General features: G+C 32.1%; 1 protein-coding gene across 3 annotated transcripts in view; it reads right to left on the minus strand.

Moving 5' to 3' along the window:
- LOC127709470 (prolyl 4-hydroxylase subunit alpha-2-like) overlaps positions 1 to 13016 on the minus strand; it is a 48260-nt gene that overhangs the window by 18283 nt on the left and 16961 nt on the right. For 2 of the 3 annotated variants that reach the window (XM_052215060.1, XM_052215057.1), the window contains exons 5-10: positions 10268 to 10319; positions 7995 to 8212; positions 5735 to 5908; positions 3208 to 3278; positions 1837 to 1936; positions 424 to 477 (exon numbers count right to left, since the gene is read on the minus strand). In XM_052215060.1, the coding sequence (XP_052071020.1) occupies positions 424 to 477; positions 1837 to 1936; positions 3208 to 3278; positions 5735 to 5908; positions 7995 to 8212; positions 10268 to 10319 (669 nt within the window). Of the gene's footprint in view, positions 1 to 423; positions 478 to 1836; positions 1937 to 3207; positions 3279 to 5734; positions 5909 to 7994; positions 8213 to 10267; positions 10320 to 11780; positions 11942 to 13016 lie in introns of all 3 variants that reach the window. The other variant, XM_052215059.1, reaches the window with a different exon arrangement.

Raw genomic sequence — 13016 nt, forward strand, 5'->3', positions numbered from 1 at the left:
TATTATCTATAAAATTTATATAAAAAATCAAAAGGAGCTTAGGTCAATAGACATAAACAATTCACCTAAGTTTCATGAAATTGGTAAAAGCATTTTTGAGTTATTGTCCGAATTATTGATGACGGAGGGTTGGACAGACGGACAACGTTGTACCATAAACAGACGTACATAAAAAGTTGTATTTTCTAAGTGCTGTTTTTATAAATGCCATTCACTAATCATGAATTAGGGGGTGGTTTAACATAAAGCAGATATTTACTTCTTAAAAGTATCTCATAGTAATTTCCGTTTTCAGAGCTCTTTGTTTTAAAACTGTACAAAAAGTATATTAAAAATAAAGATAATAATTTGTTTAATTTTCTGTTAAATTTGATATTTTGCTATTCCTGGTAAAACGTTTCCTATCTGATAAATTATACCTACCCGTGCAAAATCAAAATGTGGTTCATAATGTCCACCTATACCATAATTAGCTATCTGCAAAGTAAGAAAAGTAAATATAAAGTAATTGAAATTTTAGTGTATGTTTCATCTGTTTATCACAATATTGTGTTCTAACAAGACCTGTAAACATATCCAGCTTCTTTAAGCTTGCACTTTTAAGTTAGGAATCAAATTTTACAAGTTTGTTATAAATATAAATATTGTTAAGAAATGGTTTAATTGCCAACAGCTTACAGAAGATTTTTTTTTCACAAATATTTAGTCGCTTTAAGACCTAAAATAAATAAATTGCAGAGTTTTTTAAAAATTGGCCAAGTATTTTGAGAGAGGACAATTAATTACAGACTTCAGAGGAAGACAGAAACACGGGGAATTAACTGGCTGACGCATTTTGCGAAAAATAAAATTGTGGCTATTAAAATTCATTATTGCTGGAAGCTTTGTAGATAGAAATATAACGGTTCGACTAAATCCATTATGTTTATTTTTTCAGGATTCTTTTTACATTATCTTCAAAAAAGTAAAAGTTTGTTATCGATAAGTGTTTATCTATTACAATGTAGATTAAAAAGTAGATGCGTACAGACGGACAAGGGTAAAACTTAATGCCCCCTCCGCTACGGCAGGGGCATAAAAATAGATGTGTAGAATTATAACAGATAAGACATCAATGCTACAAACTAAATGTTTTTTGTTAGCAAGAAGGAAAATTTTAAACGAAAAATATGTTAAGGTTAGTTGGCGAAAAAAAATTGAGAGTGGCAAAAAAAAAATTATTTTGGCCCAAGACGTGGCGAAGAAGAAAATAGACTAAGGGCTTAACCCTGCACAAACATAAAAGCAAAGAGGCCATCTTGGTATGTTTACTTTTGGTGGTTTAGTTTTAAAAGGTATTCTATTTTATATGTAATTTTTTTCAAATGTACTATATATTCTTCCAACTTTCGTATGGCAGTACTTTAACAGTATGTGCAGGTCCTCATTTTCTATTGAATATTCTCTGCAATTTTGGTCGATTTATATAACTTTCTTTGGGAATATCAGAAGGTATTAAAGAGAAATTGTGAAAATGTAGATTACCTGTATTAAGAAAGAAAATGAATACTGTGGAAAACTTGTATTTTCGTGGAATATTTGATTTCATGGTTTTTTTAAAAGTCTACACAAAAACCTAAAGAAAATTTGTACTTCGTTCATCATTTAAATTCACGATTTTATTTTTATCCATGGAATCCACGAAAATTGGTATCCACCGAATAAAAATGAATCAGTAATATAACCATATTTGTAGATAATACAATAAAGTAACATTGGAGAAATTTCATATCAATTTTTGTTGTATTCATATCACTGTTAGCTTTTTGTATTATAAGTCACAGTGACCTAATTTACCTGTAAGTCTTCAGCTGTATCCATTTCTAATTTAGTGACAGCAGATATTCTCTTATTCACTCTCTCTATAACAATATCATCATCAGGTCTTAACCAAGCACTGTAAAAATCAAATAATAATTTAATAATGAGAACATATTTAATATGTAGCTGCATTCAAGTTAAGAAACTTTTTTTAATTATTACCTGATTGATCCTTTTCCTGACCGGTTGATTATTTCTATTTAATCAACGTGTGATTTGTTTGATCTCAATTCTTTAGTGGTCAAAATTCTATTATGACATCAAATTTTCTTGCTTTCCTCTTAATTTCTTATTGTGACGTCATGAAAAAAGGCAACCATGCTTGATGACATCACATATAAAGAGCATATCTTTTGCAGATCATTCGAAAAGAAGAATTAAGATTGTCTGTATATCGTCTAAAAATCATTAGAGAAACAGATTCTACCACCAAATCTCAGCGAGCCTCAAGTTTTAAATTTAAAAATTTAACTGTCTCAAGTAGATAAATATAGTATCACACTTGGAGTAGTGGTAAAATCTATATGTATCTGCAACTCAAACAAGCAAATTTTTTTTCATCAACACCTTCCACTTATGTGGGGATGTAATCTACTACATTTGTGCTGATGTCATTCGTTTCTTTTGAACAAGAAAATTTAATGGCTTAGAACTTGAATTCAATAATAAATCTTTTGAAGACAGTTCTACTTCTGTTTCTTTTAAGTATGTAAATATTTATGAAAATGGCTTTTCAGTAATCGTGAGACACAGTACTAATACTGTCAATCGACCACTATTGACATTAGTTTGGTTGTACCCAAGGTATAAAGCAACCTTTATATTATGTATATAAGTCAGTTGCTGCAAATAACAGACCCATAAACATAGTTTGACCTTTTGCTTACTCTGCAATTCTGACACTACTAATATGACCTTTTGCTTATTTGTAAATTACAACTAATTTTCTCTTTTATTAACTGCATAATTCCCTTCTAATTTTACCATTTACAGATGCCACACATGGAGCAGGATCTGTTTACCCTTCTGGAGCACCTGAGATCACCCCCTGTTTTTGGTGGGGTTTGTGTTGCTCAGTCTTTAGATTTCTATGTTGTGTTTTGTGTACTGTTGTTTGTCTTTTGGTCTTTTTCTTTTTTTGTCATGGCGTTGTCAGTTTATTTTCAACTTATGAGTTTGAATGTCCCTTTGGTATCTTTCGCCTCTTTTTTACTGAATCTGTAATTCATTAATAAATTTAAATCATGCTTCCTCTCTCAGTCCTTACTAATTATTATGTTTGCTTAGTCCGCAATTGATTAGTATTATTACCTTTTTCTCTATCTATAATTAACAACTAAATCTTACCTTTTGCTAACTCTGTAATGAGCAAATTCTAATTTTCCTGTTTTAGCATTATGCACGGTTGCTCTTCCTAGCTGCAATAAAAATATTAAAAATCTATTATGTATCCTTCAATGCTTACAATATTTTACATCTTAATTCATTTTTTTGGCAATTAAATTAAATACTGTTAAAATATTTAGTTACACTCATTAACTTTACATTATTCAGACTCAAATTAATCTAATAACTGTATGAGGCAGCATTTTTCAGATATTAAGTAATTTTTAGGTCTTTGTTGTCATAACAGTCAATAAAAAAATACTTACTTAAAAACACATATTTATATTTCATGGTTGACCTTTATAATATATCCATATAGGTATTATTCAAGTAGATTTAATATAACATTAATTACTTAAATACTCTGAAATTATGTACATGAAAGGAGGCCTTGATTGATTACATTTTTGCATTCCAGAAACAATCTCATCAAGCCAACCATAATCATGTTCGGTAACATTGTACAATGTACTTTATTCAAAGTCTTCAACATATTTGTTCAGAGTATGGCTTTTTTTTTGCTTTTAAAATATAATGTATTTCAAATGTTACATAAAACATTTGATTTATAATCAAAACTTCATTTTAGCTATTAACAATGGACAAAAGGAGATGTAATCAATTGAGACAATCCCTGTGGATTCCCTCCCAAATCATACACACGTGTCAGTGTTCTCCCCAGGCCCTTAAAGGACCGCGGGCCCGCGATGTATAATTTTTTACTGTGGTGGTATCGTTCTTACCCCGATGTATAATTTTCTCCGTGGTGCTAAAATTTTCAGTTAAAAAATCGTAAATCGGTAAAGTTTTAAACGACTTGTTAAATCTTTTCCGTGCGGTATAAAAATCCAGGTGAAATTTGACCAGTTCAAACCAGATCAACAGAGATTGTTTACACCACTTGATCGATTTACCTTATGAGGTTAACCTTGTTGATTGGATTTAATCGATGTATTTAATACTTGTAACATGATTCTTTTGTGTTTTAATTAAGAGTTTATAACTATTTTATGGCTTCACTCATCACCCAAGCACTGACCTGTGACAAGACGGCAAATACTTTGTACACAAACAGTGTCTTGACCCGATAAGGTACATTTTTTTGTACATCATAAAGGTGGTTCATTACGTATAATTGACAATTATACATTTCTCAATTCTTATATTATAGTATTATATGTCTCTGATCAAACCATGGCCAATATTATCTTTAATTATGACATAGTTATTACATGATAGGCGGGTTTCAAACTGTAGTATCTGTCTGTACATATCACATGACCTAGTTATTTCACGCAGAATATTCAAGTTTATTTACAATTAATTGCAATCTATTCTACTTTATAAATAAAATGCATGACTGTACCTTCAAACTGGATATCTATATCCATAATTAATGAATAACAGAAGTAATCTTGCAAATTTTATCCATAAGCACATGTTAAATCTATTTATATCTACTTCCTGTCATTTAGGCAGGAAAATAGGGAGACTTAGTTGTTGACATGGAATATGGTTGCCTTTAGATCTATAGACCAAAGATAAATTTATTGATTTAGGAATTCTTTTTAAATGGATCATGACAAATAAAGATTTAGATTTTAGTGCAGTATTAAGTCTGTATCTATGTTTGAATATCACCAAAGACAAGAAAGGTTAATATTTACATGAAATCTATGGCAAAATGTTCTAAAATTTATGAAAAATTTCTTATTTATATTAAAATCTAAGATAGAAACTGGTTCAAATAATAAAACAATATTTGCAATTGTTCTTGTTAATTCTATATCTTCTAATTATGACAGGAATACTTTCACATACAACTTTCTTTCTAGAAACTAGAAAGTTTTTTAAATTGAACATTTTTGTTCTCTTTTGAATGATATTTTATTTTTTATTGATTTTGGATTTTATAAAAGATTTAATTACTTTAAATTCAGATCAATATTTCATTATGAATCATAATTTATTTATTTAAAAAAAATATTAAAAGTATACAAACTGTTTTTTGATTTACTTCTTTTTTACCAATAATTTTCTGACTCAATGCCTACATAACACAGTACCACAGTATTAAAAAAAACAAGAGACATAAAAACTACAGTAACTAGAAATAGAGCTAAGCTACGCGACGCGATGCCACACAACTGATTGTCTGAAATATTTCATCAAGCTGTCCACACGCGTTACCCTGGTGCTATCCAAAAATCCTGGGGAGAACACTGCGTGTCATAATGGAATAGTCCATACCTTTGGAGTTGATTTAATGATTCCCCTGTGGTTTCCCAAATAATAATGGAACAGCCCTTACCTTTAGAAGGGATAGGATTCCTTTGTGGCTTTCCAAGTACAATGGAATAGTCCTTACCTTTGTAAGGGATATAAGGATTCCTCTTAGGCTTCCCAAGTACAATGGAATAGTCCTTACCTTTGTAAGGGATATAAGGATTCCTCTCAGGCTTCCCAAGTACAATGGAATAGTCCTTACCTTTGGAGTGGCAATACTTTTGATAACAGCAAGCTCATAATCAGATATAATATTATGATAAGCTACAACATAAGGATCAAGATAAATTTCCTCTTCTTTGGCTGGATTTATCAACAACAATGGATCGTTGTTTGTTTTGTATCGACATACTAACTTGTGTTTGTCTTTGTAATCCTGTAACATAAACATGATTATGATTATATACTTATCTAATCAAAGATCTTTATATCTTTCATAGGGAACATTTGTCATTTCATGGCCTTTTATAGCTTGCTATGCTGTATGGGTTTTGTTTATTGTTGAAGAACGTACGGTTACCTATAGCGGCTGACTTTTAAGTCATGAGGTCTCTGATGGAGAGTTTTTCTCATTGGCAATCATACCATCTTTTTATCTTTAATCATGGCATTGTTTCTAGATTTAAATCTGTTTTCTTTGTCTAAAATAACTGATCAAAACTGCAAGAAACAAATAAAATTATGAGGTATAGTCTATTGTTCTGATCAAATAAGTATAAAACAAAATTTAAAAAAAATAAATGGAGAACGTGTCTATGGGACACAGATGACGCCACGCTTGCAAAAAACATTATAAAGGGACATAACTAGAGAACTGTACAAGTGACGCCACCCTAATTCGCACTTGACCTGTGTTTTGTGGTAATAAGCTTCATGTATAAGTTTCATAACATTTGGTCAAGGGAAACTAAAGTTAGAGAATGGAAACCAATTTCGGGACGTACGGACGGAAGAATCATTTACAGAGGCCGGGGCATAAAAATGACCACAGATATAGCTGAATTCTTACTTATTTCAATTTTGAAAAATTTCTGAAGTATGTTATCTTCTTTTTTTTTCATATTTTCACTCTCTGTTAAGTGTCAGAAAATTCTTTTGTGTTTTTGTGTACTATAATAAAAAGCTACTGTTGTTTACCGGGTCTTGATGGTTGGAAGTTTTAGGTAGTTGTTCATACCATGTACAGAATACTTAGCCTTTTGCATAAATATGAATAAAACAAAATGAACAAGGTGATCTTGATATATCAGTTTATGGCAGTTATCAGTTACAAACTAAAGGCGTCATATTTATATAAGTATGGCTGGCAATTTTTTCAAAGAATGTATAAATTAAAACTAAATATGTAATTTTTTTTATGCCCCATCTACACAAGTAGTGGTCAAAATTTTCTGACTCTGTGCATCTGTCCATTTGTAAGTCTATCCATCTGGCATAAGGTAAAAGTTTTCATTATGGATGTACTTAGGTGAAATTAAAAAATCTAGAATTTAAAATTGATATTATAAGTCAGGAGAGCATTAGTTAAGGAACAAAATAAGCTAAAAATATTGATAGGTTATGGAGCTCCTTTTTGAGATATTTGAGTGTTAAAAAATGGCAGGAAAAGGCTGACTCGGACTTTTACCTAATATTTGTATTGGTATTAATTGGGTCTCAAATCGAAAGAAAAGAAATCAAGAATTTGCTTAAATTTTGGTAAATGACCTTTCATGAGTCTTATATGAAAAGAAACATGGGTGTTATGGGGCAAAATATTTTACCCTATATCGTAGGAAAAAAACCAAGGAGTCCGAACATATGACACACATTCCTAAACCTCACCCAAGTACATCCTTAAGGTATTTGTATTTTCAAGTTTTCGATTTAAGGTACTGTAGGTTACAGTTTTGGTTAAGGTAGTTTGTAGTCACTTCCCCTTAAAACTTAGTACACACTTTCATTATGAACTGTTTAATATATATGCAAAATTAGGGTTAAGACCCAAATTTTGCAGTTCTCTGAACACAGAAAAAGTGTGAGCTGGGCATGGTCTCCTATGGCCACATACTCTTGTTTATAAATTGCTTGGGATACCTTATGACCTAGATGTAAGCAACAATCCATGTTTTGACCCTTTTATTTCATTGCAAGAGTCTACTAACAAATATGCCAGTAAACATAAAATAAGGACACCATGCCCTGCTTGCACTATCACAATTCCATGTTGAGTAAACCATGAAATCTGGGTCAAACCCTAACTTGGCATATATTTTTATAGTTCCCATTATTATGAACATGCATACTTAGTCTAAGTATGAAGTTGATGTGAACATAACTTCATGGTAAACTACCATAAACCAAAACATTAGCCTAAAGAGGGACAGACGGACAGACAGACGTGAAAAAATAGTGCCCCTACCTTCAAAGGCATGGTGTTATTATATATACACATAAAAATGCATGATTCTACATCAACTTACATGTGTATGTTCTCCTCTACATAACCTTTCATACATGATGAATTCATCTGTTGATTTATATTCATCCCTCCCTTTTTCATTTTTCAAGGGCTCATCTGCTTGTTCTCCTACTGTGGCAGCTTCTCCCATTTTTGCAGTTTCTCCCATCTTTTCTTCCTTCTCACTTATCATTTTCAAATAATATTCTTTATTATTTAAAGCTCTGTCATGACCTGGGACTGAAACACAAGAAGAATAGTAAAATTTTAAAATACACTTTAGCTTAAGATACCTTTTGGTTATAGTTTGTACAATACGCTTGATTCCAAGCAGTGTGTTTGGTTTTAGGTGACATCATTTGATGTCATTTGTGTGTTTGTTGGGCAAAAAATCTGCATTAGTATGATGAGCAAAGGGATGAATATTTTAAAAGGGATAATTTCCTTATGACAGCTATGATAAATGTGTATAAAGATAAAATCAATATATTTCTTTAGGCAGGGTTGGATTACGTACATAAGGATAAAGACGGGTGTTTGGAAAATGTCAAACAGACACAAGGATTTTGTCAGTTCAAAGATGCAGCTATCCAACCTGCCATTTATAACACGTTAGAAATCAGCGAATATTGAAATTTTTCTAATGATGGAAATGATATGAATCAAACATATTAAAGCCTATTATTGAAAGAATTTTGTTGTATTTCAATTCAGCAACATGAGAAGTAAATAAAACAGCAATCTGATTAAAATGCAGTTCATGTGTCAACACTTTGCTTAGGGAGCTACCATTTGATTTTTATGGAAGGTGGGGGGGCTAGGATGAAAAATGTTGTCCTGCATTTTTTTTTAGTTGTAATCTCTGTCCTGCCTTTTTATTTTTCACTCTATTCGGTCTTGCCTTTTTTTTATTAGTTTATCCTGACTTTTTTTTACATAAATTGTCATCCTGCCTTTTTTTCCCCCAAGTTGCTCATCCTGCCTTTTTTTCCCCCAAGTTGCTCATCTGCCTTTTTTTTTACTCAAAACTCCTGTCCTGCCTTTTTTTTCAAATTTCATCCTAGCCCCCCCCATAAAATCAAATGGTAGCTCCCTTACAATAATCTGGCAACACTCAGTTCTACTTTCTGTTCTGGTAATCATAACATCAGCCAATGTAATTTCTGCCTTCAAAATTTTGAAGGTGTGTATCATTGCAACAAAACCAGAGGATCCCGAAAGTCTTTAAAACATAAAGTAGAATGAAGCATTGCCAGGTACTTATAAGTGTAGCCTGGGCAAAAGTTCTGAATTTCAATCAGATTGATAAAACAGCAACTCCACAAAACAATAATTACTATAAATTCAAAAATTATTACATGTAAGGACAAAAAAGCAAGATTTATTTTTGTGAAATCAGGAAAATCTGAATACAGATATATGTATCAGATATCAAAATGTGAGTTCTTGTTATAGCCATACTCCCCCAGTTGCATTATTCGCAATAATATAAACCTCACAATAATTTCTGAATTTACAGTACCATCTAGAGGTCAACATTGGTCTTCAACCATTAAAAAGTGTCTACCCCATATACCAAGCTCTAAATTACAAATAGCTAAATCTAACAGAGACTACATGTACATTTTTGTACATGAGATCTGACATTAACACTAAATTCATTATAGGAAAAAATTCTATAATAAGATACATGTATAAACAAATAAATGGAGAATGTGTCCCCATGGACACAGATGATGCCCCCGCTTGCATACAACATTATAAAGGGACATAACTCGAGAACAATAAAAGTGACGCTACCCAAATTTGTACTTGATCTGAGTTTTGTCGTAATAAGTATTGTGTAAAGACGGACAATGGTAAAACTTAATGCCCCCTCCGCTACGGCGGGGGCATAAAAAAACTAATCTTTTTGTTCTGCTTTAATCATATATTAATCTGGACAAAAATGAAAAAAAATATTTTGAAGTTATTTGTGGACTACAATTTTTAAAGATTTTGCGGAAAAAAATAATTGGTTAATGGATTTTTGATAATGTGGTAAAAAATCATTTGTTCATCATGTTCATGGTTTTTAGAATTTGTTGTTTCAGATTTTGTACATGAGAAATAAACAAAATATGCATTTCTTAAAGTTAAAATATGTGGTTTCGATCAACCATGAAATCCATGATTTAGTACCCGACAAATAACATATTTTCACAGTAAGTGTGTGGCATGTTGTGTGTTATGTTGGTATTTGTGTGTACATGTCACATTGTGTATTCAAATTAGTTTAGAAAACAAAAAACTTACCTAATGTTAACAATTCATTTGTCAAATCTAAGGCATGTCTTACATTTCCTTGCTGAAAAGAAAAATAAACACATGATGGAGTCTAGTTTACACAATATTTCACAAAGTTTAGCTGAAATGATCTTTTGTTTGATTAAGATAAATTAACAGAAGGTTTCAAACATAGGAAATCTATCATTACTAAAAATTAAATTTGTCTTGTCTCTCCTTCTCAAATTTGTCTTTTTAAATAATCAGAGTAAAAATCTAATTGCAATCCTAAAAGGGGTGAAATGTTGATCTTCAGAACTGACATCAATCAATGCATCCATTTAACCTAATAACTTGAACCAATGGACGTTTAGCAAGCATCAATCAATCAAACATTACCTGAATGCAAGTTAAAAATGTATTGGAAAATTAACCTAGATGTAAAATTTCAAAATATTATGGCCATGTTTTTTCTTTCTTATGTACATGGTAAATTTTCTCAAATGCATATACCATACATTTGTATTGCACAAAATAATGTAATGACTGGTGGATACCCTCAACTTTTACTACTTGTCATCCACAAAGTTTATCACAAATAACAGTTATTTTTACAAAAAGTTTGAAACTTGTCTTCTGTTTCAAATGTATTTCAGTCAACAAACAAAGCTAAGCAATAGGAATACTATTATGAAAAAGGCCACCAGTTGTACAGTGTGCAACCTCAACCTTTGTTTCTTGTTAGAAACAAAAAATTTCAATCTGTTAATAAAAGAAGTTACATTTAACAAGATGTACCGGTGTGAATGTTAACAATATGTAAATGAAATGTCACCAGGAAGTTCTTTCAACATATCACAATATCATCTTTCAACATTTTAAACTAGCAATTTGCATACAAATCTAGATCTAAGCCATCAGACCAAAGCTACCCTAACCAGCAGTCATCAGACCATAGCTACCCTAACCAGCAGTCATCAGACCATTGCTACCCTAACCAGCAGTCATCAGACCATTGCTACCCTAACCAGCAGTCATCAGACCATTGCTACCCTAACCAGCAGTCATCAGACCATTGCTACCCTAACCAGCAGTCATCAGACCATAGCTACCCTAACCAGCAGTCATCAGACCATTGCTACCCTAACCAGCAACCATCAGACCATTGCTACCCTAACCAGCAGTCACCAGACCATAGCTACCCTGACCAGCAGTCATCAGACCATAGCTACCCTGACCAGCAGTCATCAGACCATAGCTACCATACCCAGCAGCCATCAGATAATAGCTACCCTAACCAGCAGTCATCAGACTATAGCTACCCAGAAGTCATCAGATAATAGTTCCCCTAACCAGCATTGTAACATACAATTTTTCTACAGATCTAAGCCTTCAAACCAAAGCTACCCTAACCAGCATTGTGACATACGATCTTTCTACAGATCTAAGCCTTCAAACAAAAGCTACCCTTACCAGCGCTAGCTAGCATTGTAACATACGATCTTTCTACAGATCTGAGCCTTCAAACCAAAGCTACCCTTACCAGCATTGTAACATAGGATAGGTAATCCAGAATTTCCGCTCGATCAGCTGTTTTATTGATTTCCTTCAAATCTTTATCTAGGGATTCCTCCAACCACATATGACAGTGGTATGTGTCACTCTGGGTGTATGCATACTTGCCAACATATAGACAATCAACAGCTAAAAAAATCACATGACAAATTGTCAGGATTGACTGATCAAAAAGGGGGTTAGTCAACAATGTACACGAAAACATACCATGCAATCAAAACAAACATTTAACACAAGATGCACTATGGGAAACACACTGATCAGATCTCTACTTTCAAAATACAGGCATGTTAACAAGATGCACTTAAACAAACTAGGCTGATCTGATGTTCTCTTAAAACACAGATGTCTGTTTTAAAAACATCATCATAAATGGAGTCAGAATGTTTTAAGTTGCTTAGAAAAATCCATTTCAGTTATATTGAAAGTAAACAGTCAAGCATCATTTGTGAAAAATGAAGCATGGGTACCGGTACACCCAAATATTTAGGTTTTCTGGAGATATATAAAAAAGACTAAAGCAAACAAGTTTCCAGGGAACGAGGCAGGGTATATTCATGTCACAAAGTTATTGTTTTGGATATGCTTGTAATATTTGCCACTGCATGTTAAGAATCGATCAATCAATTTATTATTTCTATATATATTATTAAGCCTTAATTTGCATGCAAAAAGCTAAATTTCAAGAGCTTCTCAACTGGAAATGAGCTTTGCTAGACCAAAATGCTTTTGCATACACGTATATAAGTAAGTCGCTGTTTGTTTCTATAAGTATGCCGTAACAAGAGACTCTCAAGAGCCTGAATCGCTCACCTGTATTTCAGAGGAGAAGATTTTTAAATGTTAGCAAACTTGATGAACAAATTGTGTAAAATTGTCTTTAAAGGGCAATAACTCCTTAAGGGGTCAATTGACAATTATGGTCATATTAACTTTTTTGTAGATCTTACTTTGCTGAACATTATTGTTGCTTACAGTTTATATTTATCTATAATAATATTCAAAATAATAACAAAAAACTGCAAAATTTTGTTAAAACTACCAATGCGGTGGCAGCAACCCAACAATAGGTTGTTCGATTCGTCTGAAAATTTCAGAGCTGATAGATCTTGACCAATTGAACAATTTTACCCCATGTCAGATTTGCTCTAAAAGCTTTAGTTTTTGAGATATAAGCCAAAAGCTGCATTTGACCCCTATGTTC

The sequence above is a fragment of the Mytilus californianus genome, unplaced genomic scaffold, assembly GCF_021869535.1.
Source record: "Mytilus californianus isolate M0D057914Y unplaced genomic scaffold, xbMytCali1.0.p SCAF_7, whole genome shotgun sequence".
Classification (NCBI taxonomy): Eukaryota; Metazoa; Mollusca; class Bivalvia; order Mytilida; family Mytilidae; genus Mytilus; species Mytilus californianus.